We start from the raw sequence: 24,319 nt of genomic DNA, 5'->3' as shown, positions 1-24,319 counted from the left end.
AGTTAAAGGATCACAATCTGCAAAGAGAGCAAATTGAATAATCTCTTCATCAGACAGGTCATTATCATGACCCAAAACATAATCTTGCAAGCGAGCTGGTAAGTGGTGCTCGTGCTGAGATCGCCGAACTGACGACTCTGGCTGTGAAGGAGACTGGACATTATCTGGAATCGGTTGCTCTTCAACAATATTTTCAACAGCAGGAATAACAACTGAACTTTCATCTTTAGCTAACCAATCCCAGGCACCATATTCATCAAAAGTGACATCACGACTTATAACAACCTTCTTAGTTTCAGGATTGTATAGTTTATAAGTCTTTGAAGCGTCACTATAACCAATGAATATGCATTTCTCACCTTTATCATCCAACTTCTTTCTCAATGGATCCGGCACGTGGGCATATGCCAAACATCCAAAAACCTTGAGATATTTGATAGAGGGTTTTCTCCCACTCCAAGCTTCTTCGGGCGTCTTATCATGGACACTCTTAGTTGGACACCTATTCAACACATAGACAGCACAAGCAACAGCTTCTGCCCAAAAAGGTTTAGGCAGATCCTTGGATTTCAACATGCACCTCACCATATCCATGATTGACCTATTCTTCCTCTCAGCCACTCCGTTTTGTTGTGGAGTGTATCTAGCTGTCATTTGGTGCTGAATACCCTTTTCTTTCAGAAAATTATCACAAGCAATATATTCTGTACCTCTATCAGTTCTCAAGATTTTAACTTCATAACCACTTTGCTTTTCAACAAAAGCCTTAAATTGTTTGAAAACATCACATGCTTCAGACTTTTGCTTCAGAAAGTAAACCCATGTTTTCTTACTGAAATCATCAATGAAAGTAATAAAGTACTTACAACCTCCATGTGAGGGAACCTCCAACGAACATAGGTCTGAGTGAATAATCTCCAACTGTTTTGTAGCTCTCCTTGACTTGCCCACGGGAAAGGGATCTCTATGCTTCTTCCCAATCACACAAATCTCACATATACGATCAGGGACATTCACAACAGGTAAATCAGAAACAAGTTCCTTTCTCGCAAGATAGTTTAACCCAGAGAAATGAAAATGCCCAAACCGCATATGCCATAACCAATTATCATCACAAACTTCAGAATTAAAGCAATCAAGGAGAGTATGCTTAATTTTCAAAGGAAATAGTCGATTTTGGGACATATTTACCTTTGCAATCAAAACTCCTTTAGCATCTTCAATGGTACAACACCCCTGAGCAATATGTATCTTATATCCTTTTTCTGACAGCTGACCCATACTCAACAAATTTTGGTCTAGTTCAGGAACATAGAACACATCGGATATAAAATTTTGAGTACCATCCTTCAACTGAATAGAGATTTTACCTTTTCCCAAAATTGGCACCTTTGACTTATTGCCAAATGTCACTTCAGACCGAATTGATTCATCCAGTTCAGAAAACAATTCTTTCTTACCACACATATGGTTACTACACCCAGTATCCAAGAACCATATGTTTTTATCTGCAGAAAAACTATCGCTGGCTAAAAGTAAAGTTTCAGAACTCTCACCAGACTTTTCAGCAGTGTTTTCAGCAATGTTTGCTTGATTTCCACGATTGTTGTCCTCATTATACCAACAATCTGCAATCTTGTGCCCATACTTGCCACAATTGTAGCAATGAAATGGAAATTTACCTTGTTTGGTATTACCTCCACCTCTTCCTTGGTTGGAGTTACCACGACCTCCTCCACTAGAACCTCCTCTTCCTCTTCCACGACCTCTACCAGATCCTCCACCTCTTTGATTAGTGCCAGTCACATTAAGGGTGACTTGACTCTTCAAAGCTTCTTCTGCTAGTGGTTCCGATTTTGACGCAATCCTGTCAATATGACTTTCTACCATACCTTTCAGCTCTGCAATTGATAAGAGCTCGGTTTTGTGTGACTCTGTGATTGAAGCCACCACATGGTCATACTTCATCGGCATAGTTTGAAGAACTTTTTCAAACACTGCACCATCTTCAATTGTATCTCCGTATAACCTCATCTTATTCACCATACCAATAAGATGAGTGAAATACATATCTACTGTTTCTGTAGAGGTCATCTCACAATTATCGTACAACCTTCTCAACGACTGCAACTTAGACTTCTGCGCCCGATCAACTCCTTTGTGTGACACCTTTAAGATGTCCCAAGCTTGTTTTGCTGTTTGAGCACGAGCTAATTGCCCAAAAATGGAATAATTAACACCTTGGTGAATCTGACCCAAGGCCAATTTATCTCGCCGTATAGCGGCTGTATCAGCTCCTTCGGGTAGACCGGGATCAACAAAGCTCCAAAGATTTTGAGCTTGCAAATGTGTGGACATCATAATTTGCCAATAATTGTAATCGAGTTTCCCGTCCAATTTGGGACCCGACCATACAATATTGAAATTTGTTGCCATATTTCACTACGGGAAATATTTCGGGGTTGAAAGGTTGAATTGACTGGCTCTGATACCAAATGTAAGATATATTAAATAATAATATATCTATATAAGATATATATATTATATATAATATATCTATATACGTATATATATGTATATATACTTGAGAGGAAGAGAGAGATAGGAATAGAATAAAATGTTTTTTTTTTGCTTGACGACTTTAGCATACATTTGCCAACTATTTATAGGGAATGAAAGAAACTAAATCCTAAAATTAAGCCTATGTAATACATCATGACTCCATGTACTGCTTCATGCTATGCCCATGAAATACTCCATGTCTTCATAAAGTGCTTCACACTCCACGAAGTGCAAAGCCATGCTGCCCACTTATTAATTATTTTCTAACAAACTAATTAAGCCTTGGTTTAACAATTATAATAATAATATTATTATAACAGAATTGGTATGCCGAAATAAACCTGGGTATTTTGTGAATTACATTTTGAAATGAGTGATTGAAATTGGTGGTTATCTTATCTCCTCATCCACAGTAGACTGAAATAATAAGATTAAAGCATAAAACTCCATTCAGCTCAAAAATTATATGTATGTCACAGAAAAGTTCCTAAACCCTAAAATGATAGAAGAGAAAAGAAAATACCTCACGTTGATATGCTCACGCCGCTTCTAGGAAGTAGCCACAGGTCTGCTTAATAGAATTAGGAAATTAAAGATTATGGTCTAAGATTAGAGGACTAACATGTAGGATGGTGATGGAGACCCGGTAGAGTCGGGAAGAGGCGACAACGGTATAAACTTTGGTGCAGGCTGAGACATCAGAGGAGTTGGGAGCGACGACGGCGAAGAGAAGGCTTAGACAGTGGCGGAGTTGGGAGCGACGACGAAGAGAAGTCTGAGATACGGCGGAGGCAGGAGCGGGAATGACAGCGTGCAGAGGTGGGAAGTGTTTGGTTCTGCTGAGCGACGGCGTGCATAGTCTGTTTTATGTTTGGGCTGAGTGAAGGCGTGCGAAGTATGTTTTCTTTTTGAGGTTAAGCGACGACGTATTGTGTTTGGGAGAAAAAAATTTAAATTTGGGGAAAAGTTTTCGATCACCATGTAAATAGTGGTTTGAAATGCCGACCACTTAAGAAAATTGGTCGAAAATTCCGACCACTGTAACCCTTTGTCGAAAAAATGAAAAAAAGTCACTTTTCGCGACCAATTTTTTGAGTGGTCGGAAAAAGACGAATTTCCAGCAGTGGATATATCTTAATATCATTTGTGTTGGTATATATAAAGCAAATGCAAATCAAGTCATTAGAAGTCACATAAAGCATTAGAAGTCATTAGACGTTACTGTAACTATCATTAAAACAAATTCACTCTCGTTTCTTATACGAGTTTTCCCTATGGTTCTTCCCTTGTTTTCTTTTTGTTCCAGTTTCTTAGGGCTTTCCCTGTTTTTCCGTCTTTTTTTCCACTATTGATATGTGGTTTGCTGCGGTTGGGCGTGTTGTTACTGACTGTCCAGTCCGTTTTCCTACTTTTCGGGATGTCATCTCCAGTATTTGGCGTCCTTATCGAGGGGTTAGCATAAAAGATATTGGCCAGGGTCGCTGCATCTTCCAGTTCTATCTTGAGCAGGATATTTTGCATGTTCTAGAAGATGGGCCATGGTCCTTCGACCAAAATTTGGTTGTTATTAAGCGTCTTTTCCCAGAAGAAAACCTGGGAGCGATGGTTTTGGATACAGCTACTTTCTGGGTGCAGGTTCACCAACTTCTAATAGGTTTCATGTCTGAAAAGATAGCAACGGTCATTGGAGGCTACCTTGGTACTTTCGTCACTTCTCACCCGTCAAATATGTAAGACATCAAAATGTAAATAAAGCAATCATGCTCGATATACAATCTCGGTTAATCATTCTCATTATGCAATCTAGTCCAATACTATACTCAAATGCAATCCCGTGCAATACTATAAGTATACTCGATCAAACACTCGTTTGTAAAATAGAATACTTTCTGTGGAGGTCTCTTAGAGTCACGAACTATAAGTATACTCGATCAAACACTCGTTTGTAAAATAGAATAGTTTCTGTGGAGGTCTCTTAGAGTCACGAAGACTCACTTTCTTTCTCGTGAGTCTCTTGACTCGATATCTTTCTTACTCAAACTTTCTCATACTTCTCATTTCTCTTCTTGTGCGAGGCAAGTACTCCGCCGCAGCGAAGCCCTAGCGTACGGTGCAATCTCGTGCATCCGCCACATCCGTAACTACGGAACCTCTTACTCGTGGGGAGGTAGGTCTTCACGAATCGTGAATGGACCTAACCGGCTCGGCAATCTAGCCGGCCACATACTCAACTCGCCCACAGAACCAATCTCGTGGTTCCAATACTCATACTCTGTGGAATCAGGTATTGTACTCTTAGTGTGCACACCCCCTAAGCAGGATTCCAAGCCTGGTGGGCAGTCTCCAACCTCGTAACGTGGGAATACACCGCGTTACATGATAAATCTGTCGGATCGCAATATCCGTTACTTTCTCTTTTACTCCGAAAGGACAAAGTCCCAACGTGTCTTCCAAAACATCACATATATATATATATATATATATATATATATATTATGCACCAAACTTATGCATGTCACATCCCAACAACTTCTCAATGCAACAAGATAAAGACTTTCCACATGCTCATGAGTTTTGGAAAATAATTAGGCTCACGTTGGCCACTTATGCACTTTTAAAACATGATATGCTTAGAATGTAAATTACTGTGCAACATGCTTCAATTCCATAAATTACTGTGAACTCTCAAAGGACACATAATCAGGTTTGAAATTTATAATCTGACAAATAATAGCAAATAATTCTCATGCATTTGGAACTCAAATTTCTCAATTTAAACTCATCCTCTGGATAAAAACATTTAAGAATAACATGCTCTGTAGACTTCAATACTTGGAATTTGACAATAATCTCTATGAATCATAACATATACCTAAGGCATGTTTTTCTAACAAAACTTAACAATTATTGATCATATTCCATTATCTAACACTCATATAATTCTCATGCTTCTCAAATAAATAACCAAAACAACACTTAGCAATTTCTTCACTGTAAACCTTTAGAACAATTCTCTGCAACATTCTTCTTCACAAATTCTAATACAAAATGCTCATTCCTACTCCAAATTCAACGAAATCAAAGGCTAAACGTGCGTCATGACGGCCCCAAGGTACCGAGCCACAAAGGCCCGTGACACCCATTTCGAAACGACACGTAGCTGAGCCACAAGGGCCCGGCCACTGCACATGGCAACATCAACGAGGCTTACGGCGGGGCTAGAGGAGCCCCGCTGCTTGGGACCACCTCGGCAACGGCCTAGGGCCACGGCTCTAACCTGGAGTCGTGCCCTAGGGCCGCTCCTCCACGGGAATTGCCAATGGTCCCTGCCTAAGGCCGTTGGCTAGTCCTGTGTCTCATCTGGTGCACACTGATTTGTGCAACAGTGAGTTTCTCCTTCATTTGCAAGACAAAAACAGGCAACCAAACACTCCCAAATCATCAACAACACATCATAGACAAGTAATAGATCACTTAATGGCTCAAACACTTCAAAATCTAGCATTTATACTCATTTCTACTTATAAAACAATGGTTTCACAGAGCCAAAACTTAAAATGGGAGTCCATGGGGTTATACCTTTGTTGTTTCCTCCTCTTGTGTGGATCTCAGCCTCCTCTCCACTCAACTTCCACCACTTCCTTCACCACCTAAACATCCCAAACAACAATACATGCTAGGCCTAAGAACCTCAGAGAATGGAAGCCAAAAAAATAAAACTAGAAGCAAGTGAAGGAGAGAAAGATGGAGGATGAAGCTTACTGAGAGCTTTCTTCTTCTATCAGACACTATTGGGAGAGGCAAGGGAATGAGATCAGGTAAGAAAATGAGGCTATTGTTTTATTTATATGGCTCAAAACCCTAAGATAATCTTCAATGATTGGTAGAGGGCAAAGGAGTAATTTTAGCTTGGCTTCCAAAAGATCAGACAAAGTTTTGATAAAGCTTATGGTTCATCTTGCATCATGGACCATAGACTAGAAAGGAGAATTTAAAATAGTTTAGGGTCAAAATAGATTTCCTAAAAGATAGTTCTAATTAAAAGTTCAGGTTTCACAGGTTCCTTACCGGTTTCACTCAGATTGACTTTTGGATAAAAAACTTGGTACGCATGTACCCGAAAATCTAGGATTTTAGATTTAAAATAAGTGTCTGTGTTGAATTTACTTAAAAGTGGCTCAAAATAATTTATTCAACACCGATTTCATCGCAAAAAATTTTACGGAGTGAAAACGGGTATTTCGGAATTTCTTAAAATCGAATTTATAAAATTAAATTTTGGGTTGTCACACCTTGTTGTATGTCATTACATTTAGATAAACGTTTTGCAACTTCAACGATTAAGTGCGGTGATCCATCACATTTCTCTACAACATGTTTCCTATTTATTTATTTTTTTCAAATTTAGGACCAAGTGCTTTTCAATAGAAATGATATTACAAATTAGTTCAAAGCTTTCTTTTGGATCTTGCAAAGTCACGTGATGGAGATACCTGTTTCAGTAGGCTATTAGTTGAAGTGTCTAGTGGTTAGTAATATGCAACTTCCAACTTTGACACCACACACTTTCTGATGTCAGTCCATGCTTGACGGCTCATAATGTTGTCCAAAACAATTAGATATTTCCTGCCATGTAAGTATTTGCATATCTACATTTCTAGTTCATCTAGAGTGTTTCCCTTTTTAAATACACTTGGCTCCTCTAGCTTAATTGACTAAAGAAGTTTTCTTAACATTTGTCTCTTATTCTAGTGTTGAGGAGAATAATAACCTAACCTCTTACATCGAAACACGATGCAAGTATGCAAATGATGATTTTCATACACATTTCTCGTTAGAGTAGTCTTTCCAATAAGAGTTAATTCCAGCAATGGTCCTCCGACTATGTTGATTTTCCACAATTAGTCCCCGACTTTTAATTTGGACAATTTAGACACTCGACTTTCGAAATCTTTCCAATATAGGTCCTTCCGTTAGTTGAAAGTTAAAGTGGATGTTAGTTTGAGGGGTAAAATAGTCATTCACCGTCTTTCTCCCTTTCCTTGTATTCATTCTCTAATCTCTATCGGAAAATTATATGCCATGGGAACGGACGAATCTGCTAAGGGCGCTGGAAAACCAGGCAAAAATGGGTTGACTTCCACTTCATCCTAGGGTGTGAAAGGACAATAGATGTGGACTGTCGGAGGACGCCGGAGCGGCAGAGGAGGTCAAGGTGGTTAATCTCCTTGGAGAGCTACTAGCCGGAGGCCATGTCAAGGTCGGACTACATCAGAAGTGTTGAATAAAGAATTGTCAAAAATATTATTGGCAAAAAGGATAATTGAAAACACAGATTCAATTGTCTCCCAGTCAGGATTCAATTGTCTCCCAGTCAAACTACAAGCATCATTCAAATCCTAATCTAATTGGGACTTATACTTCAACTAGGATTGTGATCAAGTATCACCTATTTAAGAAAGACTCTTAGAAGAATAGATGCAGCGATTTTACCCGAATCATCTGACCGAGTGCATACAGATATATTGAGAGAAAGAGAGTCTATCACTTTGGAGTAGTACGAGAGTTTAGGTTACAATAGATTATGAGAGTTTGTGAGATCTATTGTGTAAAGTTTTCTTCTTCCTATACTCTGTATTTTTGAAATTGCTCATAGTGAATTTAGGCTAATTCTCAATTTGAGAAGTGCCTCGCAGATTAGGGTTTTCGCCCAAACTGCGTTACAATTTCCTGGTGTTACAAACATACGTTACAACATTACTGTGTGTGTTGCTCCTTATATTTTTTCAATTGGTATCAGAGCGGGCTGCTAAAACTACTAGCAGGATCCTACACCACCCAAAGGAACAACACAATGGATTTTCCCAAAGAAGGTTTATCAAGCAGCAGACCCCCAGCTTTAAACAGTGCAAATTACTCTTATTGGAAGGCTAGAATGAGAGTATATATTATGTCCCAAGGTGAAAGAGTATGGAGATCAGTAGAAGAAGGGTGGGTGCCACCTACCAATGAACAAGGAGAAAAGAAACTTAAAAGGGAGTGGTCTGAGGAAGAAATCAAAGAAGCTGACTTTAATTCAAAAGTCATGAACTCTATTTATGGAGCAGTAAGTGAAGAAACATTCAAACTAATATCAAATACTGAAATAGCCAAAGAAGCCTGGACAATCTTATGCAATCATCATGAAGGCAATACTATTGTCAAACAATCAAAACTACAGATGATCCAGACTCAATTTGAAACCTTGAAAATGGAGGAAAACGAAAATATCACACAATTCAATGCAAAGATCCTCGACATAGCCGGAGCAGCATATAATTTAGGAGAACCCTTTTCCGAACCAAAATTGGTCAAAAAGGTACTCAGATCTTTACCTGAAAGGTTCCTCATGAAAGTCACTGCCATACAAGAAAGCACAAACCTAGACACATACAAACTTAGTGACCTGATGGGAAACTTGCAAACATACGAACTTGAGATGCTTCAAAGAAAACCAAACATGTCAAGCAAAGGAATTGCACTACAAACTACACAGTCTACCGATTCAGATGATGACACACAGAACATAGAAGAAACCATTGCTCTTCTCACTAAGAATTTCAATAAAGTGGTTAAGAAATTCAACAAGTTCAGAAGTAAAAACATGAACTTCACAAACACCAATGGAAACAACTCAAATTCACAACCACGCATATTTGAGAACCAGAAAAAGGGGAAATCTTCCCAAAACATCGATGGGATACAATGCTACGAATGCAAAGGATACGGACACATCCAATCAGAATGTGCGACGTACCTGAAAAGGAAGAACAAAACCTACGTCACCACACTTAGTGATGACTCTGACAGCGAAAATGAAAATTCAAATTTCGTTGCTTTCACCACTAGACAAGAAGAGGAAGACACTACCCAAGAGGACATTCAAGGGTTATTCGAAGCATACACAGTATTACAATCAAAATGGCAAGAACTTATTAGGGTTAATACGGAGCTCATGCAAAAGAACCGTGATTTACAAACTGAAAAGGAAAGAGAAATACGAGATCATCAGGAAACAAAAAAAGGAACTGAAGAAACTTCAAGAAAAAGAAAAAGATCTTATAGAGAAAGAAAAATTCCAGAGAGAAAACTCCCAGGAAACTGAATATACTGATGAAAGACAATCATAAAATCCAGAGATGTTTCAACAACGTTTCCAACATCGAAGGATCAGGTGCTATTATTGCCACAAACCAGGTCATATTAAAGCACACTGCTGGTTTAGACAAAATTATATTATGAGGAGACAATCACAAACCAGAAAGGTATGGGTCAGGAAAAATCAAACACAAACAGTTGCCCTCACCTCCAAAACAGAAAAGAATACCGAAATCTGGTACTTTGATAGTGGATGCTCACGTCACATGACTGGGAAATCAGAACATCTGATCAACATACTACCAAAAGAAGGAGGACATGTTACATTTGGAGATGGAGGAAAAAGCCAAATTATTGGAAGCGGAACATTAAATGTAACCGGTTTACCACAACTTACTCAAGTCTTCTTGGTAAAAGGACTTAAGGCAAACCTAATCAGTATTAGTCAACTATGCGATGATAATCTACAAGTAAAATTCTCCAAAGACCGTTGCCATGTATATGACCAAAACAATCAATGTGTGATGCAAGGAAATAGATCATCAGACAAATGCTACGTCTGGACAAACCAACTTACTTGTCATCTTTCCAAAGAAACTGAAGCACAAATTTGGCATCAACGAATGGGACACATAAACTTCCATGACATGAAAAAAGGGATAAAAATAGGGGCATATCGAGGCTTACCACGACAACTGGAAATAAACGAAAACAAAGCCTGTGGAACATGTCTTGAGAACAAACTAACAAGAAAAACCCACAAGAAGATATCAGGAATCCACACCACAAGAATTATGGAACTCCTGCACATGGATCTTTTTGGTCCAACTCAAGTTGAAAGCATAGGAGGAAAACGGTACGTACATGTAACAGTAGACGATTACTCACGTTTTACATGGGTCATGTTCCTCAGAGAAAAATCGGATACCTTCAAAAGCTTCAAAATTCTCATCAATAAAATTGAAACTGAAAAAGAAGGAAAAATAGGAAAAATCTTACGGTTAAGAAGTGATCATGGAAGAGAATTCGAAAATTCGTACTTCAAAGATTTTTGCGAAGAAAAAGGAATACACCACGAATTTTCAGCCCCTAAAACACCACAGCAAAATGGAATAGTGGAACGGAAAAATAGAACTATACAAGAAATGGCAAGGGTATTGCTAAATCACAAAAGGATTCCTCAAAAGTTTTGGGCTGAAGCTGTACGTACAGCCTGTTATCTAATCAACCGGGTATACATACGGAAAGAGATAAATATGACACCATACCAAATATGGAAAGGAAAAACTCCCAACCTCAAACACATACACATATTTGGCAGCACATGTTATATCTTAAGAGACTGAGAACAGTTGGGGAAATTCGACATCAAAGGTGATCAAGGTTTACTCTACTAACAGCAGGGCATTTCGAGTTTACAATCTCAGAACTCAAAGTGTAATGGAATCCATCAATGTGTCATTCACTGATATAGATTCAACAGAAGTCAAAGATGATGATGATGAGCAAACCATAAGTGTTGAAACAGAAGTTTCAACACCACCTATAGAGTCAGAACAAGATGATAATTCTGGAAAACCAACAGAAGATGATGAAGAAAATATCGATGAAGCACCCATCAACAAGAACACTAAAATCCAGAAGAATCATCCTACAGAAAATATCATCGGTGACCCAAATCAGGGAATACGGACAAGAGGAAAGAAAAGAGATTACCTCAAAATGTCTGAAGGAGATTCATGCTACACTTCAAAGATAGAACCAAAAAACATCGAGCAGGCCCTCCTTGACGAATACTGGACCGAAGCCATGCAAGAAGAGCTACAACAATTTGAAAGAAATGAAGTATGGGAACTTCTCCCTGCACCAGACAACTCTAACATCATAGGAACAAAAAATCTACAAAAATAAAACTGATGAAAGGGAAAATATAGTGAGAAATAAAGCCCGACTTGTAGCACAAGGATACACTCAAGAAGAAGGAATCGACTTTGAAGAAACCTTTGCCCCAGTTGCTAGGATAGAATCCATACGCCTTCTCCTCGCCGTAGCATGCATCCTAAAAATCAAACTTTACCAAATGGACGTGAAAACAGCATTCCTGAATGGATATATAAAAGAGGAAGTGTACATATCCCAACCCAAAGGGTTTGAAGATCCATTCCATCCTAACCATGTCTATAGACTAAAGAGAGCCTTATATGGTTTAAAACAAGCTCCACGGGCTTGGTATGAAAGGTTAACACAATTCCTACTCTCAAAAGGGTACAATAGAGGAAGCGTTGACAAAACATTATTTGTCAAACACTACAAAAGTGACATCATCATAGCACAAATCTATGTTGATGATATAGTATTTGGATCATCCAGAGAAACCTACAAAGATGAATTCATTCGTCACATGAAAAGCGAATTTGAAATGAGCATGGTTGGAGAGCTTAGCTACTTTCTAGGTCTGCAAATAAAACAACTGGAAGAAGGAATCTTCATCTCACAAAGTAAGTATGCAAACAATCTTGTCAACAGATTCGGTCTAAAAGAAAGCAAAGTTGCCAGAACACCTGTTGCAACATCAGACAAAATTGCCAAAGATACAGAAGGAAAAGATGTAGAACAAAAACTATATCGTAGCATAATTGGTAGTCTACTATATTTAACTGCCAGTAGACCAGACATTTGCTACGCAGTAGGCATATGCGCCAGATATCAATCATCTCCTAAAGAATCACACATGAAAACTGTGAAGAGAATTATCAAGTACATCAAAGGAACATCTGATCTAGGAATATGGTACTCTTTTGACACAAACAAATATCTATCAGCATACTGCGATGCAGACTGGGCAGGCAACATGGATGACAGAAAAAGTACTACTGGAGGATGTTTCTTACTTGGAACGAATCTAGTCTCTTGGATAAGTAAAAAACAAAATTCAATATCACTATCAACTGCAGAAGCTGAATATATAGTTGCTGGAAGCTGTTGCACTCAATTGTTATGGATGAAACAAATGCTAGAAGACTATGGAATCAGTCAAGCAAAAATGACAGTATATTGTGACAACAAAAGTGCCATAGATATTTCAAAAAATCCAGTCCAACACTCACGTACTAAACACATTGACATACGACATCACTTCATCAGAGACCTAGTAGAGGAAGAAATCATTATCATGAGGCACATCAACACAGAAAATCAACTTGCAGACATAATGACAAAAGGATTGGACGGAAATAAATTCATAAGACTAAGGTCTGAAATTGGACTGTGTAGAATTAACTAAACTCTACTCTTTCTCTTGTTTTATATAATAGTTTTTTTTTCATATATTATTTTTTTTTTTTAAAAAAGGAAGCTTACGAATGACAAACCGGGTCAACCCATGAATGCCATAATCTGAATCCGGATCTCAGCCCAATAGCCCATGTTATGAATCCGGTTCAAAATCCAAAATATCACTTCCGGGTCCGATTGCAATCTCACTCCTCTGTTTTGTCCATCACCATCCACGATCACCACCACTATCGCCATCCACGACCACCACTCCTGTCGATCATCTTCTTCATCACTCACCAATCTCAGAACTATGAAGAAATCAAGAGGTTCCAAGATGCCGAAAGGAAAGAAATCATCCCGTCGGCCACCACGACGAGGAACCCCTGCCATCAGCAAAGATTCTCCACTCGATCAGCCACAACACTCGGAGGATATAGTCATGGATCCAGTACCAATCACGCAGATACCTTTCGAAGACATCTACTCTCAACCAGGTAACTCATCTCCCCCTCTCCAATCACCCCTAGATGATAACCCACTTGCAGAATCAAACCCGATTGCAGAAACAGAACCGACTAGTTCAGAGGGTATATTTGGGGAATTGATAGTTGACCTAGACAAAATCATACACCAACAAAGTGAAAACTTAGTGCCACAAGAAAAACTCCCTACAAATGAGGAAGAAATTAGGGAATCAGAATCTAACCCAGAAATTAGGGTTACAAATTCAGACACAGTTGACAGCTTTGAAAAAGAGCTAGACAATATTTCTACTGAATTAAGAGTAGAAGGCCACGAAACAAGCCCAAATGAAACTAATCCTGATGAATTCCTAAGAAAAAGAAGAAGAGTGGATCCGTATGAAGGAGCTGACCCCAGAGCTAAAAGACCATGTGATTTTCCAATCTCTGTGGGGCCTCCAAGAAGGACACCTAACATCCCACCTCCAAGGATGACTAGGACTGCTAAAAGAAAACAAAAAGAAGTTGATGATGACTGGGAAAATAGTAAAGAATGCCAGAATGAAAGGTCCAAAAAGCCCCAGGTAAATGTCTCAAAGAATCAGGGCAAATCACGAAGGAAGTTCACATCAAAGGAAAAGGGAAAACAAACAGCAGAAATAGATGTTGAAACCACACTTCCAACATCCGATCTGCCACAACCTCTCAACAACCAGTTCCAGGATAAAGCTTCAAGCAATCTGTGGCACAAAACCTCACAACGAAAAATCATCCCTCAAAAGCTGGTCAATCTGGAGAACCTTAAAGATGGAGAACACATCATAGAACTCCTAGCTCAAGGAAAGTTGCTTGACACAGTCACAAAGATTGAACCATTTGAAGAAAAAATGATTCATGAATTTTATAGCAATCTCAAAAAGGAATCATCAGTCCCATCAAGTCCTTTGTATGGAAAAATTTACCTAAGAGGAAAATACTATGACTTTTCCCCAGATGTTATAAACACCTGCTACAACACCTTTGAACAAGATGATCAATTTGATCATAATGGGGACATCATAGCCCAGGAGATCACAGCAGGAAATGTAGTCCTTGAAAAGAAGAAGATCAAAGCTGCCTGCCTAACAAGCAAATATGCAATCCTACAGAAAATAGCTCTGGCAAACTGGATGCCTTCCTTACATGAGAACACTGTGAAATGGAGCTTGGCAGAATTATTATACAAAGTTGGGAAAAAGATCAAAATCAGCTATGGAGAACTGGTACATCAACAAATCATGAATCTAGCTGAAATCAAATCTCCCAAAGCCTCTCTAATCTTTCCAAACCTAATCCAAACCATCCTCACCAAACAAGGACTGAAGACTACCAAGAAGAATCTCCAACAGATCAAAACCCTGAATGTGTCTGTTAAACTGAAAAAGGGATTTCATCAAAATGACCTGAAAACCACAAGTCCAGAAGATGACCCCATGAACACTGATATGCTTCAAAAATACTTCCAGAAAAGACTCAATGAGCTTAATACATCTGAAAGGTACATAAAGCAGAAACAGTTGGAAATCCAAGAAGAGAAAGTTGAAGTACTCAAATGGCTTACAGCCTTAGGAGCAAATAATGAAGAAGAGCCTGATAAGGAAGCTGAAAAATCCCAAGAAGTAAATGCTGATGAAGAAGAATCTGAAGGAGAGACTAAAAAGTCCCAAGAAGATGATGCAGAAAATCAAGAAGGAAGCCAAGAAGAAAAACAGGCTGTTGGAACCCCAGAAGCAACATCCTCTGACTCAGACTGAACTTGTCAAATGTTTTTGTCAAAAACAGGGGGAGATGAATCCTGATGATGATGACTGCTTACTATTATGATGATGACTGCTTACTATTATGCCTTTTTTTTTATACTGTTTGATACTGATACTGCCAAGACAATCTTTTTGACATCTGCCTATCTTTGTGTTCTGTCTTACTATTAAAGTAGCATGCTAATGTAACTGCAATAGCAAATGACTATGTGCATCATTAGAAAGACTATCTTTTGTGTCCTGTCTTACTATCAAAATAGCATGCTAATGTAATTGCAATAGCAAATGACTATGTGCATTATTAGCAAAAACTGCCTAGGTTACTAATCCTTGGACTAAGACAGTTTAAAGACTTGACACTATCACCAATCACTTCAAATCAAAACTACCACTTGAAGATTGTGATAAGCAGACTACTAGACAGCAAGGACTAAGGGGGAGATATTCAAGAAAATCAAGAATCAAGGTTTTTGCCAAAAATATTGACAAAGGGGGAAATTGTTGAATAAAGAATTGTCAAAAATATTATTGGCAAAAAGGATAATTGAAAACACAGATTCAATTGTCTCCCAGTCACGATTCAATTGTCTCCCAGTCAAAGTACAAGCATCATTCAAATCCTAATCTAATTGGGACTTATACTTCAACTAGGATTGTGATCAAGTATCACCTATTTAAGAAAGACTCTTAGAAGAATAGATGCAGCGATTTTACCCGAATCATCTGACCGAGTGCATACAGATATATTGAGAGAAAGAGAGTCTATCACTTTGGAGTAGTACGAGAGTTTAGGTTACAATAGATTATGAGAGTTTGTGAGATCTATTGTGTAAAGTTTTCTTCTTCCTATACTCTGTATTTTTGAAATTGCTCATAGTGAATTTAGGCTAATTCTCAATTTGAGAAGTGCCTCGCAGATTAGGGTTTTCGCCCAAACTGCGTTACAATTTCCTGGTGTTACAAACATACGTTACAACATTACTGTGTGTGTTGCTCCTTATATTTTTTCAAGAAGCTTGCCGGGGGTAAAAGAAGGATCTCCGCACTGGCGGCAGAGAGTATCCACGCGGAGGAGAGTCGAAAGCAGGAAGAAGCGTAGGGAGGAGCGCATTGTCAGACCAGTGCGCGGTGACTCGTAGATTTCACTGAGAAGTGACTTTATACTACCGAGCTTCGACCGGAGAACCTGCCAGCGCGAGGTGAACGACTTAATCGACAGAGAATACGACAGCAGTTGCGAAAGAAGGACGTTGATTTGGTCAAGGATTTCCGCCGGAGACAGCGGCTGCTCGGTGCCGGAGTGCTGCATTTGTTCTTCTTTTCTTACCGAACAGTCTCAAAGTACATGAATAATTGGTGTGAAGTCAAATGTCCAAACGAAGAAGGGGAGCATGAAGGAAGAAGCAGAATGAGCTTATTCAACTTCAGTATACTGATCCAATGTGAATGGTGGAGCAACTTAATTTAATGCCATGTTATAATAATCACAGTAATAAAAAATCATGTTGTTCTGTGTTGTGTCCCCTTAGTTTTTGAAAATCACATACACTCTTGTTTATGTTGGAAACACGCACATATTTGTATCCATGCTTCATAAACCTCCCACCCCCAAAAACACAAAGAAGAAAAAACTCCTATTTGATAAATCTATCCTGAAGCTTCCATTATTGCCTAACACTCCATGCACAGGTGAAATAAACTACAGTGAGATAGGGAGACGCTCTTCAACAATCAATCTCCATAAAAGAAAGACGAAGCTCTGAGCTATGGAGATCAGTTAAGCAAGAAGAGATTGCTTAGAGTGAAAGGTAAAGAGGGAAAAAATGGCCCGGCAACGACGGCTTGGGAACTTGGAACCGATACAAAAAGCAGAGTCGTCAGTTCCGATGGCATATAATTTTCCGATGGCATATAATTTTCCGATAGAGATTAGAGAATGAATACAAGGAAAGCGAGAAAGACGGTGAATGACTATTTTACCCCTCAAACTAACATCCACTTAACTTTCAACTAACGGAAGGACCTATATTGGAAAGATTTTGAAAGTCAAGGGTCTAAATTGTCCAAATTAAAAGTCGGGGACTAATTGTGGAAAATCAACATAGTCAGAGGACAATTGCTGGAATTAACTATTTCCAATAATGTCTCTTATACTTCTTGCATGTGTGCATTTTTTCTATTATTGCCTCAATTCATGTGACATTTGGGGCTAACCAGACTATGTGTTCATGTGAAAGAATCTAGGTAATGTACAAAATTATTTAATATTTTCAAGTTGATAAACGTAATTAAATTTCTCTTACATACGTTGACCATTTATTAATGAAGGATAATTAGCTGATCAGAATTTGACATGTCAGAATGAAATTTTTTATGACCAAAGTGTATAAAATATGACACATCTCATTGCAAGCATGTATTTTACATTATTAAAAGATTTCAATGATCTTAAGTAGAGAACTTAATTGCAGGCATTTAATATAGATTCAAGTTCTGCTATACAATTCAAAATAGCCAAGGCACTTCACTATTTCACTTTCTTCCGACTCTATACGTGTCTATAGTGTTAGAATTTTAGCTCTGGAAGACGGTCCTAAAACCGGTGGAATCCATATAATAGAATCAACAAATGTTGTGCATTAGTTATATTGGATGATAAATAGGAGATTTACAAATTTAAAAATAATATTTATAAAAATAAAATAGGAGATTTACAAACTGCCGACAACAAATCGGGATACCACGTTCTTCCATAGAAACCTTTCACACTGCTGAGAGGTGATAGTAGCCAACGGTTCGGTTTCGATTCACTTTGAAAAGTAATTTGATTGCCACGATTATGAACTTCATCCAACCAGAAAGCTCAGGGAAAGGCCCTATGATGTCCACACCTCACTGGGCAAAAGGTATTGCGGTACTGACTGGTTGGTAAAATGTCGATGGCTGACCAGGCATTTTAGCAAAGACCTGACATGCCTCGCAGTTCCAAGTTAGTTCTTCTCAATCCAACTGGATCAACGGCCAATAATACCTGATGAACATTATTATCCGGACTAGTGACTTCCCCCCTTGGTGTGACGAGCAAATTCCAGAATGCAGCTCAGTCATCACCAAGTTTTTGCTTCAAAATCTGTAAGGCATCTCATCCGAGGGCTGCCATATGATCACTGGTACAACTTCCCATCTACTATCTAGAACCTCGGAGCTCGGAGTTTAGCCTTCCGAGCACGCTCATCGTCCTCCGGAAATCGCCCACTCTCAAGGTAACCCATCAGGCCGGTGATCCAGTTATCCTCTCCTACCCCACCGGAGCGAGTGGCAACACATCTATGCTAGCAGCCGGGACATCCACGATTTTGGCGATTTTTGAAATGTACTCGGGGCTTCATGGACGAGCTTGGAGAGGATATCAGCATCTGCATTTTCCGACCTTGGGACATGTTCCACCACATGAGCTTTAAAGCTGCCGGAAGGCGCTTTCTAGCTTGAGCACCTTAAGCTGTGAAATGCCTCTCAGAGGGATAGATTAAGCCCACTCAATCTCAACTTTTCCCCTAGGAAAGGAAACATAGACCAATTTGAAGAGTTACAGAGGCATTATCCAAAATCATGGGATTAATACTGCACCATCCACAGGTGAAATTGGGCTCTAAGTCATCTTTAATGACCTGCAAATAAGAAGCTATTTGTCTGTCAAAAAAGAATAAGCAATGCATTTTTTTGAAACAAGGCAATTGTGATTAATGATAGCACTTGGAATTTACCTTACAAGGGGATCGGAGAAAAGCATCAAACAAGAAACCTAAGTTTTGAATAGAAGATCATCAGTTGATGAGGAACCAATTCATTTGTAACCTTTAATTATCTGAACAAGAAAGCAACACCATTTCATTTCATTTGGCATGGAGATGTATGGTAATTGCAGATATAAAGACAAATGCAGCCCCGAACGCACCATTTTAAAATAATTGTTAATTCACTGCAAGCATGACCAAATCGTCTATTTGTGATTCATCATATTCAGGGATTTTGATCTACGGATAAACAGTGCAAAATAGAGAAAACAAAATGAGGGGATAAAGAAATAACAAAAAGTTTGTACAGAAAGTTAGCATCCATATGGCATAGGAAAGAACTAAATAATTGAGAATGGATAACATGCTGTAGCTTCAAACCTCAAATTTTCAGTTTCCCATTTCAACTTGACAGTCTTGAATCTGCTTAGCAAAAGCAACAAAGGAAGTGCCACACCAATCCAACTTAATTCACCGCAGGTTCAAATTTTGTGTTGAACACCAAGGGAACATTTCCAACTAATAACATCTCAAGACTAACCACTGGAGACATGGGAAATCACCATCGCCTGCGCAATGCTCGAGTTCATTAGCTTCAAGAAGCAAGAATATTCTTAAGTCTACAGAATTCTCCTTTAGCTACTTCCCATACTTTTTCACAGAAGGCATATTCTCGAAGTCACTTGTAAACCTTTTCAAACTCACCTAACTACCCTGTTTATATTAAATTACTACACCAATCTGTAAAACCATATCAAAATAAAGAATAAATTGCAAAAACAGAAAAGAAACAGACATCTAATGTCATATCATCATCTCTGCATCTCATATAGTCACTAGATGAATCAACATGCTTTTTTGGAAAAAGTAAGCCCATATTAGTTAACTCGAACGCACTATCAAGGGTTTCACCAATGACAGTATGTACTCATAAATGACTAACGTGTATCTCCTTTGCTATGTCTGGTGAGGAAAAATTGACAATTGTCCATTTGAAAGGAAACTCTTCAGCCTGTGTTTCAATACTATCTATTAGAATTATTTTGGATAGTCTGCAATAGCATCTTACATTCACAAGGAACCCACAACTCTTGACCAAAGGTAGCAATTATTGAACTATTCAAAACCAGGTTCAGCAATATTGAAACATTTGGCTGCCAAAGAATATCCAATGCATTTTTTGAAATAAACTAGGCAATTACGATAATGATAGCACTTGGAATTGAACAAGGAAAGAAAAGCACCAAACAAGAAATCTATGTTTTGAATTGAATGTTAGTTAATGAAGTTATTAGAATGCAATTCTAGCAACATACCTTGTCATTTAGGCCCTTGTTTGGTAAAATGGCTGTTAGCTGATAGCTGTTAACTGTTAGTTGATTGTGTTAATTAGAGGGTATAAATAGTTGATAACATTGGCTGATTGTAGAAAAATGTTTGGTAAATTAGCTGTTAGCTGATAGCTGTTTGGTATAATTTATTTTCTCAAAAAGCTAATTGAAAAAGTTGCTTGGAGTAGCTTTTTGAATTTTAGCCTTTTGAAGTTGCAAAAAGTTAATTAACCAAACATTTATATTGATATTTTAACTAAATCAAACAATTAATAGTAGTCAAATAAGCCAAAATTGGCCTATAGGCCAATTTTTTACCAAACAAGGCCTTAGTGTTAGAAGGTTGTTAGCAGGTTACTCTCAGCTACTCATTTTGAAATTCAAATGAGTGGCTGAGTCCTACTATTAGTTTGTATATATAGGCACCTGTACAGCATATTCATTTATTCAGCTTAATGCATAAACACTTCATTACATACGTTCTACATTTAGCATCTGATCAAAATTGAAGGTGCCATTCAATATCTGTGTGCATACCAATTTTTAACGGTAGTTAATTCACTGTGATCTCAGCTAAGTCATCTTCTTCAACTGGATACGATGATTCCTCACATTTAGGCCCATCAATTTTGACCCATGGAAAATGGAGAGAACGAACTAAGATCAGAAAAAGAAATAGTAACAGCTTTTCCAAAGATTGTAAAAGAAAATAAAATATTAAGAATGAAGCATGATGTAGCCTCTAACCTCAATTTTGAATTGAAGATCAGTTGATGAAGTCATGAGGAACCAATTCGTTTGTAACCTTCAATTATCTGTACAAGGTAGCAACAACATTTCATTTCATCTGGCATGCAACTGTAAATGCAGATACATAGACACATGCAGCCTCACACATACCATTTTAAAATAACTGTTACTTCAATTCACTACGTGCCTGACCAAGTTGTCTTGTGCAGACTCTTCTATTTGTGATGCATTGGATTCACGGATTTTGATTTACGAAAAAATAGAGCAAAACAAAATGATATCAGGTCAGAAAAAGAAATAGTAACAAGTTCGTATAGAAAGTTAGCATCCATACGGAGTTTATTAGCTTGAAGAAGCAGGAATCTTAGTCTACAGAATTCTCCTTTAGCTACTTCCCATACTTTTTCACACAAGGCATTCTCCAAGTCACTTGCAAAACTTTTCAAAAACTCTCCTAGCTAGCTACCCTGTTTGTAGCGAAAAGAATGCAACAAACACATCATGATCACAAATACAATTGCAGAGTTGTTAGCAACTGTAGAGGTGTAAGTTTTGCGAGATACTTTCATTCTGTGATTCTAAAGAGATACAAATTCCCCATTTTTTAATTTCATACAGTTAGTTGTTGGCAAATTGAATGTTTCACTCATTTATCCTAGGTGATTTTTTCAATTCTTAATAGAAATATTAATCCTATTTGACCTTTGAATTAGTTGAATATAATTAGTAGTTGGTGAATGTGGTTCAATTGTTATGAAATTAAGTACAAAGTGAGACTAATTCAATTTCTCTATTAAAAAACTTTTCATTCTGCATGTTCTACAACCCCTTTGAAGAGCACAATTTTTCCAGGTTCTGCAAACAATTTCAAGAATAAGATGCATCTATAGTCTAGAGCATTCAGTAGCTTAAAATAAAATGGTAAAGAAAATCACCAGAAGACTGACTACAGGATTTGAAAGCATTCTCTTTGAAACCAGGATCACTGTAAAATCTTTGGTTTAATGCCTTACAAAATGCCTGAAATGGATGCAACCAATCTCATGAAGAAGTTTTTAGAATTATAATTAGCCTTGCATATCAATTATCAATATCAATTAGTGAGGCGGAACTGTTGAACAAAATATATATAAATAATAAGTGTAGTCCTACTATGAATTTAAAGTTTTAGTCCCACATCATTCAATTAGAAGGAAATAACAAAGTAATTCTTCTTACCTCTAGATCTTCAATACTTGATCACTAGTAGCTTCCAGTTTGAAAAATTTTCAAAAAGGTATTCAATTGACAAATCAATCTGCAAAAGCACATTAGCACTCAGGATTAATTGCAAGAGAGAAAGAAACATAGATGTAAAGTAGTATGATCATCACATATAGGCACCAAATGAAATACCTTGCCCCAGTTACCAACATGATTTCCTCAAAAGACAATAGAAAAGTTACACCCCAATATTAATGTAATGAATCTTCTTCTCCTTCACAATGTTTGGTAATAAAAAGTTACAACTTCAGGATACTCTGCAGGTTTCTTCTATTAATGAGGAATCATTAAATCTTAACCAAAGAATTTATTTTTTGTATACGCAACTATAATTAGTTTGGATAAAATAAAATAAAGTGGGATGTAACTCTAGAAAATGCAAAAATTATACAATTGGAAAATCAGCAGTAGTAACCTAACAGGCTAACACATACCGTTTTCTAACTGTTATTTTACTATGAGGTTGGCTAAGTCATCTTACATAGACACTTGTGTATGTGTATTCTGTGAGTCATCATATTTAGGGCCAATGATTTTGATCTGTGAAAAAGAAATGAGATAAGAATTAGAAACTGATATTGTAAAGAAAATCAGCTTTGAATAGAAAAATAAATAAAAATTAAAAGGAAACATGCTTTAGCTTATAACCTCAAGATCATCCTTAAAATGCATGGATCTTCTCATCTGTTGTAACTGCTTGGCAGAAGCCACAAGGGAAGAGCGACACCCCTCCAACTCAATTGACTTCAGCCATGAAAAACGCTTTGGCACCTGTTCTAAACAATTACAGGATCTTAAGACTAAGTGCCTGAGCATCGGAAAGTGATGAAAGCTAACTACCCATTGCTCGAGTTCTTTAGCTTCAAGGAGCAAGAATATTAATAAAGGAAACCCTCCATTAGCTACTGTGTTCCATACTGTTCCATGGAAGGCATTTTCCAACTTGAGCACCATAAGCCTGGGTAACATGCCAATTACATTTAAATCCCTCTCAGAAATATTAGTCCCACTCAACTTCAACTTCTTCAATCCTGAAGGGTACATACACTGTTCTGGAAGGGCTGCACTGCAACGAATAGAAACCGAAATGCTAAGCTTCTCAAGCCCTTTCAAATAGTCAAAATGATCCAAAATTATAGGATTCCTACAACATCCTCCAATGTGACTGGGCTCTATGTCATCCTTCAGGAAAATTTTCAGCTCTTTTATGTCAGGGAACTTGTTGTACACCTCTTTTCTGCAATGAATTGGTCTCACCACCCAAGATAATGTTTGTAAATTCTTTTTATCCTCGTGGGGAGGATATACCATATACAAATTTCCAATTTTAAGATGCCTTAAGTGTGGTGGCGTCCAAATATTGGATGGTAAATGGATAGTTGGTGCTCCATTACCGGAAACAACAAGTGTTTGTAAATTTGGATTATTGGACATTACATCATCCAATTCCTGAAACCATTGTGTTATGGATAGGTATCTGAGGAAAACTAAATCTCCTAAATGCAATGGCAATCTTTGAAGGAAAATAGAAGTATCAAAAGCCAAAACTCTTAACAACTTTAGAGGAACAAACATTTTATGACTTTTATGAAAGAAGAAAATGGAGCGAGGGATATTTGTACCAAAGAGCACATAATAGTCAAAACTGTGTGGATATAAACTTAGCCAACGACACGAATTTGCAAATGCATCTAATGACAATCCTGAATGTTGTTGAGTATTTACCGCACATAAATACCTTCTTTCTGAGCTTCTCCTACACAGAAGCTATGCATAGCACTGTGCATTCTACAAGTCTTGATTTTTCCATCAAAACTTCGATTTTCAATTAAGATAAGGCTTCTATCAATTAGCTCTAGTAAATACTCATAAGCTTGATCCTCTAACTCCTTATGTTCCAATGGATTCATCACAAATCCCTCAGCAATCCACAACCTTATAAGCAT

The 24,319-nt window shown here is 37.8% G+C and overlaps 1 protein-coding gene and 2 long non-coding RNA genes across 3 annotated transcripts; 1 reads left to right on the top strand and 2 right to left on the bottom strand.

Annotated features, from left to right (window-relative positions):
• The first annotated feature begins 1,025 nt into the window (after positions 1 to 1,025).
• Positions 1,026 to 21,176, top strand: LOC109192102. The gene is made up of 3 exons (XR_002056050.1): positions 1,026 to 1,037; positions 7,076 to 7,080; positions 21,100 to 21,176. It is a non-coding gene; the product is annotated as an uncharacterized LOC109192102 (long non-coding RNA).
• Positions 17,901 to 22,318, bottom strand: LOC109192094. Its single transcript, XR_002056039.1, has 10 exons — positions 22,046 to 22,318; positions 21,445 to 21,577; positions 21,261 to 21,325; positions 21,108 to 21,175; positions 20,840 to 21,017; positions 19,973 to 20,058; positions 19,682 to 19,770; positions 19,411 to 19,598; positions 19,000 to 19,269; positions 17,901 to 18,903 (listed from the first exon to the last, which is right to left on the bottom strand). It is a non-coding gene; the product is annotated as an uncharacterized LOC109192094 (long non-coding RNA).
• Positions 22,319 to 22,820: 502 nt separating this feature from the next.
• Positions 22,821 to 23,969, bottom strand: LOC109192091 (putative late blight resistance protein homolog R1B-13). Its single transcript, XM_019342702.1, has 2 exons — positions 23,022 to 23,969; positions 22,821 to 22,913 (listed from the first exon to the last, which is right to left on the bottom strand). The coding sequence occupies exons 1-2, from the start codon at positions 23,946 to 23,948 to the stop codon at positions 22,851 to 22,853; spliced, it is 990 nt and encodes a 329-aa protein (XP_019198247.1). The 5' UTR covers positions 23,949 to 23,969; the 3' UTR covers positions 22,821 to 22,850.
• Between the last annotated feature and the right edge of the window lie 350 nt (positions 23,970 to 24,319).

The sequence above is a fragment of the Ipomoea nil genome, unplaced genomic scaffold, assembly GCF_001879475.1.
Source record: "Ipomoea nil cultivar Tokyo-kokei standard unplaced genomic scaffold, Asagao_1.1 scaffold1768, whole genome shotgun sequence".
Taxonomy (NCBI): domain Eukaryota; kingdom Viridiplantae; phylum Streptophyta; class Magnoliopsida; order Solanales; family Convolvulaceae; genus Ipomoea; species Ipomoea nil.
Note: the sequence above shows the minus strand (reverse complement) of the source record. Positions and strands in the feature narration are given on the sequence as shown.